General features: G+C 40.0%; 1 protein-coding gene across 1 annotated transcript; it reads left to right on the top strand.

The window, feature by feature from the left end:
- The first annotated feature begins 1,466 nt into the window (after positions 1-1,466).
- On the top strand, positions 1,467-3,680 carry LOC149015617 (protein SLOW WALKER 1-like). Its single transcript, XM_089157235.1, has one exon. The coding sequence runs from the start codon at positions 1,540-1,542 to the stop codon at positions 3,130-3,132; it is 1,593 nt and encodes a 530-aa protein (XP_089013361.1). The 5' UTR covers positions 1,467-1,539; the 3' UTR covers positions 3,133-3,680.
- Positions 3,681-5,982: the final 2,302 nt, after the last annotated feature.

Genomic DNA, 5,982 nt, shown 5'->3' with positions numbered 1-5,982 from the left:
CAACAAACACAAGTCTAACACCCAAGGAGTGGACATGTGTAGTCAATTCTACCTACATTATTGACTATCTTCCTTGCGTGAGTGTGTGTTGTGACATTACGAAAGTTTATCAAGTCCATTTCTGACAAGGAATTTGACCGTCCACTTCCCTTTTGATGAAGGATATATGTCCATCAGAAGGTTGAAATAAATTAAAATAAAAAATTTCTTTCTTCTAAATATTACCTCAACCTTTAGATATGATTGATGGATATGTATCCTTCATCCAAAGAGAAATGGATGGTTGTAACAATTATTTTTTCCTTAAAAAATTGAACAATAAATTTTTTTGAGTAATTTTCATCTGGACCCCCTGAGGTTTGATCTATGTTATTTTCAGTCCAAAAAAACTTAGACTTTGCATTTGCCTCCTCTGTAATATAGAAAAAGTCAATTTAAGGACAAATTATCACTTCTACAACGAATTTGCCCTTATTCTTTTTTTTTAATTTTTTACATTTTAAGGGGTTAAAGTTTATTAATTTACAAATCAGACCCTCTTTCATTACCCGATTCCCAAATCCCTAGTTCTACCAATTTTAAATCCTTATTTTCGAAGATTAGGGAGTGAAAATTAAAACCATAATAAGGTAGAAAACATTGAGTTTCTAGAGGAAATAATACAAGAAGAAAACCCTCCCTAAATGTCTTAAAATTCACTTCACCCCATCCAATTCTGCAAATTCAACAACCGCAAGACGCTGAAATCAAAAGTCCAATTGATGTTAGTCGTAACAGATGCCAGCAACGCTTGAATGCTTAAAACCTACAGGAAACCAAACCAGGTTTGAAGATCGACGGAGAACAGTGATAAATGAAAACCTATGTACTCCTCCCCTTCTTTCTCTATACCTTTTTGAGAAGCAGGAAAAGCGATGATCGGGAGATCTAGGGTTTCCACAATCAAAATTTAATTTATGAAGAGGTTAAGATTAGTTAGTTGCAGGTCTTCAAGGAAGAGAGGAGGAGCAAAGCAGAAGACGAGTCATGATATCACCCTCTCCAAATCCTAATCTTCAACTAGGATTTGGAAAATAAGGATTTAAAATTGATATAACCAGGATTTGGAAATCGGGTAATGAAGGAGGGTCTGATTTTGTAAATTAATAAACTTTAACCACTTAAAAAGTGTAAATTAAAAAATTTTAAATTAAAAAAAAGGGGCAAATTTATCATAGAAGTGATAATTTATCCTTAAATTGATTTTTTCTATGGCATAGAAGAGAAGTAAATGCAAAGTTTCAGTTTTTAGGGTTTACTCATTTTTTTTTTTTTTTTTTTAAAAAAGAGTGAACAAGAATTGCAACAATAAAAACAAGCCAAGCGAAACCAACCCAAGCCAAGTCGACCGAACCGAATCGAACCTATTTTACGATTTACCCTACCCGAACCCGGTCATTTCTCCCCCTAAAATTCTAAAACCCTGCTCTCCTTTAGTCTTCACACTTCTCCAAACCGCAACAGCCCCCGCCAGTACAGTAGACTCGAGCGAGTTCTCTAATGGCGGACGACCAGTTGGGGAAGACGTTTCCTGTGAAATCTCGGTTAAGACCCAGTTCAAAGAAACCTTCCTCATCTCCAGAATCTAAGTACTGGAGATCCTTCAAGACCCAACAAATCTCAGGCCTCGTTTCTGCCATCACCTCCATTGATTTCTCTCCTGACCCACCACATGACTTCGCTGCTACATTCTCGGCCTCTGTATCCCTCTACAGCTCTCAAACTTTCGAACCCAAGTTCAAGATCACCTCCTTCAGGGACGTCGCTTACTCTGCCACTTTTCGTTCCGACGGCAAACTTCTTGCAGCTGGCGGCGAGTCTGGGATCGTCCAAGTCTTCGACGCGAAATCGAAATCTGATCTCAACCGCAAGCTTCGTGGCCACACTCGCCCTGTTCGTCTCGTTCGATATCCTCGATTCGATAAGCTCCACTTGTTCTCTGGTGGCGATGATTCACTTGTTAAATACTGGGATGTTGCCTCTGAGACCGAGCTCCTTAGTCTCCAAGGTCACAAGGATTATGTGCGTAGTGGGTTCGCTTCGCCGGCGAGTTCGGACATGTTTGCCACTGGGTCGTATGATCATACGGTGAGGGTTTGGGATGTTAGAGTCTCTTCTTTGAATTCAGTTATGGAGTTTAACCATGGTAAACCTGTTGAAGATGTTGTTTTTCTTCCGTCTGGGGGTTTGTTAGCAACTGCTGGCGGTAATTCTATTAAAATCTGGGATGTGATTGGAGGTGGGAAGCTTGTTCACACTGTTGAGTGTCATAACAAAACTGTTACTTCTCTTTGTGTTGGTAAGATAGGCAGGGATGGAGGTGAGGAATCCCAGAAGGATAGGCTATTCAGTGTGTCTTTGGACGGCTTTATGAAGGTTTTTGATTACTCGTCTCTGAAGATCACCCACTCCATGAGGTATCCAGCTCCACTTCTGTCGGTTGGGTTTTCACCGGATTGTTCTGTTAGAGCTATTGGTACTTCAAATGGCACACTTTTTGTTGGAAAGAAGAAGAAGAAAGAAGAGACCGAAACTGATGCTCCTGGAGCTGGTAAGTTGTTAGGTTTTAGTTCTGTGGAGGAACCAGAAAATCGGGTTTTGAGACCTACAAATTTTCGGTATTTTAAGCGGAGCCAGTCTGAGAAGCCCTCTAAGGAGGATTATTTGTTAAAGAAAAGGCCTAAGGTGAAATTGGCTGAACATGATAAGCTGCTGAGGAAGTTCAGGCATAAGGAAGCACTGGTTTCTGCTTTGAATGGGAAGAATCCACAAAATGTGGTGGCTGTTATGGAGGAGTTGGTGGCTAGAAAAAAATTGTTGAAATGTGTTTCAAATTTGGAAATTGAGGAGCTTGGGTTGCTTTTGGGGTTTCTGCAGAGGTATGCGACAATGCCAAGGTTCTCAGGTTTCTTGATGAGCTTGACAAAGAAAGTTCTTGAGTTGCGTGGAGAAGATGTTAGGGCTTCAGATATCTTGAAAGATCATGTCAGGAACCTCAAGAGATCAGTTGAGGAGGAGATCAAGATTCAACAATCATTGCGAGACATACAAGGAATTGTGTCTCCTTTAATGATGATTGCTGGCAGAAGATAAATGTAACTGGTTCTTACATCCTTATGTCATAAATATATGTGGTTTAGGTACTTTTCTGGTCCTGTGAATTACAAGGAGGTAGAGTAGTTGTACGATGTTGGTTTTCATATGATATCTTTAGTTTCATCAACAATTTCTGTTTTTTGGCAAGTAAGAGGTTCCAAGTGTGATGCTACTGTTTGGTTTTTGTTCTCCATCTTTAATGTGACTACGATTTGAGAAAGAAGTTCAAGAGTTAGGCCCCAATTTGCAGTTTAAAAGTTGTACACATGGAGTTCTTCATTGGCTTGGATCTAGCTTTGTTGTAACTTATATTGCAAGTTTGGTGTCACTGTCATTTACACTTCATTTGTTGGGGGTCTCCTCAATTTCCGTCTCTTCTCTTTCATTTCTTGAACATTCCAAAAACTACTGAACTTTGTCCCATCCACATAGCTACTGCTAGGCACCCAAGATGATCCATGATGAATTTGGATTTCAAATTCAGGAAGGTATGCATAAATAAAATGGTTGCGACGTAGGGTTTCATAGAGTTTTGCTAAGGCTTTTAGGCCTCCTAGTTTTGATATCAAATTTAGGAAGATATGCATAGATCAAATGGCGCCTCAGTTGCCTAAGCAGGCGCCTTAGTTGTTGGCTTGCTTACAACCCTTCTCCAGTGCCATGGTTTGTTTAGGTGCCACAACATCCAGCTAGGTAACCAAGGCAATTGGATGCTAGGCATTCCCTCACAACTATGCAGTTATCTCAATTGATCCCTCGACTCAGCATAGCTTCAAAGAACGTAAAAAAGCAAGGCCATAATTAGAGCACTAGGCACCCCTATTTCCACAAAGGCTATTTCTAGAGCATACCTTCTATCCTCAGTCACTAGCAAAAACCAAGATGGTGCAGAATAGCCAAAACTCGTCCAAGACTTAGTGAGAAAATGAACAATGAAGCAGTACATGCAGAAAATTTTCTTCATCTTTATCCAAGCAATAAACCAAAGGGGGATGAGGTTTTCCCCGGATGGCAGGGGAGTGGTGTACAGTTACTGTTTACAAGTAAAAAAGAGAGGACGATGCAATTGTGCAAGCATAGAGAGAAGAGAGGATCTGGGAAAGGGGATGGAGGGTTAGGAAGAACAAAAGGGGGCACCACACAAATATCAATAATGCAATAAGGAAAATCATAGTAACAAAGGATTGTACCTTAGTTGTATTCCTTTTTCCCCCACATAATTTTTATGGGGCGGTCATTTTTCCTCCTCGCATTTGAATAAAGGTACACAAAATCTTGCATTTCAAAGACAATATTCATGGCCTCACCTTTTGTCTCAATATTTTTGTTGCTTGTGTTGATTAATTCCCAAATTCTGGGTATTGCCTGAACTACAATTTTTTTGCCATATAATTATGGTGGGAACAATATCAATATGGAGGTTTCTTCACAGTTGTGAGCCATTTCATCAAGATCATCCCGGATTTTGTTTGCTTATGCCATTCAGGCATTCTTTAATCATACTATCTGTGTTTCTTTCTTTTCTCCTAGCCCTCGAATTCTTCAATTTAATTCTGTTCCCTCTCTGAGTTGGATTAAGCTTTGGTTTCGCTAAGTTTGAACCGTTCAGGGCAGAACCTGGCACAGCCACAGAAAAGTTCTTCAGCCGATGAAACCCAGATTAACTGTGGAAGCTTTACTTTGAACCAAGAAAATCAGAGAAAGGGCCCATGCCACTGGAATTTGAAGTACCAGTTTCTCTATGGGTCTAGGAGAGAGCAGATAATCTCATGATTTTCATGTGAAGCACAGTTTTATCTGAAGCAATCACCAGAATCAGGTGGAGAGCGCAAATGAGCTCTGTAGGTGGAGCTAACAAATGGAGGTACTCGCTTCAATCCAGTCAGCAAAGTTCTTAATAGAATAGAGTAGTGTCCCCCCCCCCCCCCCCCCCCAAACCAAAAAAAAGAAGAAAAGAATTGGTAAAAATCAAACGAGAAAACTGAGTACATACCAAGCCCTCCAGGTTTTGTTCCAAACACCAAGTACTAACCAAGTCCTGTGGATTTGCTCTGGGTCCACCCTTCCATACCAGCTTTGGTTAGAGCAAAATAGTTATTTCAGTCTGGCAGTTGGTCTAGGTTGATCACAGAACAAGTTAACTGCAACTTAAACCTGTTTATGAGTGGGTTTACTTTGCCAGTAAGTTTAGTAGACCAGGCAGGTTTATTCCAGTTCTGAATGGCTTCTGTGCATATTCGGGCCACCAGGCTGGCCAGTACCTCTTTTGTGGAATAATCTATCTCACTCATTGCTTTTTAACTATACTAAGTACTTCTTGTAAAGAGATCAAGCAATTTATTCTAGAGATATCAGGGAGTCTGGGGCTGTATTATTTCTCTTTAGCTGTAGTATCATCATTAATGTGGCAAATTTTATTTATTTATTTATTTTTTTTTTTTTTTGGGGGGGGGGGTTGTTTGGGGTTTAGATGTTAGAACTACAATTCTTTTTTGTCTGAAAACTAAGGCACGCATACCACCTCCACCAGTGTAGAACTTTTGGGAAAAATGAAGTTTGGGGAGAACACTCAACTTACTTCAAGTTGGCTTCAGAATCAGTAGATCTTTGTTACAGATGAGCTAAATAGCTGGTTGATGTAGCCTACATAGAGCTAGAACCAATTTTCCAACAAAAAACCTGGGTCAAACACAAAAACAACGAAGGGGAAAGGGGTGTCAAGATATTGAGTTAAGATCGAGACCTCTCAACTCGTCTCAACCGAGATGAGGTATTTACAAAGATCAGGCTGAACCAAGATTTCACGAGATCTGAGATCTTAGCGGATTTCCTCTTCTTTTTTTTCTT

The sequence above is a fragment of the Hakea prostrata genome, chromosome 5 (genome assembly GCF_041222555.1).
Source record: "Hakea prostrata isolate BN-2017 chromosome 5, UWA_Hpros_2, whole genome shotgun sequence".
Lineage (NCBI taxonomy): Eukaryota > Viridiplantae > Streptophyta > Magnoliopsida > Proteales > Proteaceae > Hakea > Hakea prostrata.
This window is presented reverse-complemented; position numbering and strand designations above follow the sequence as displayed.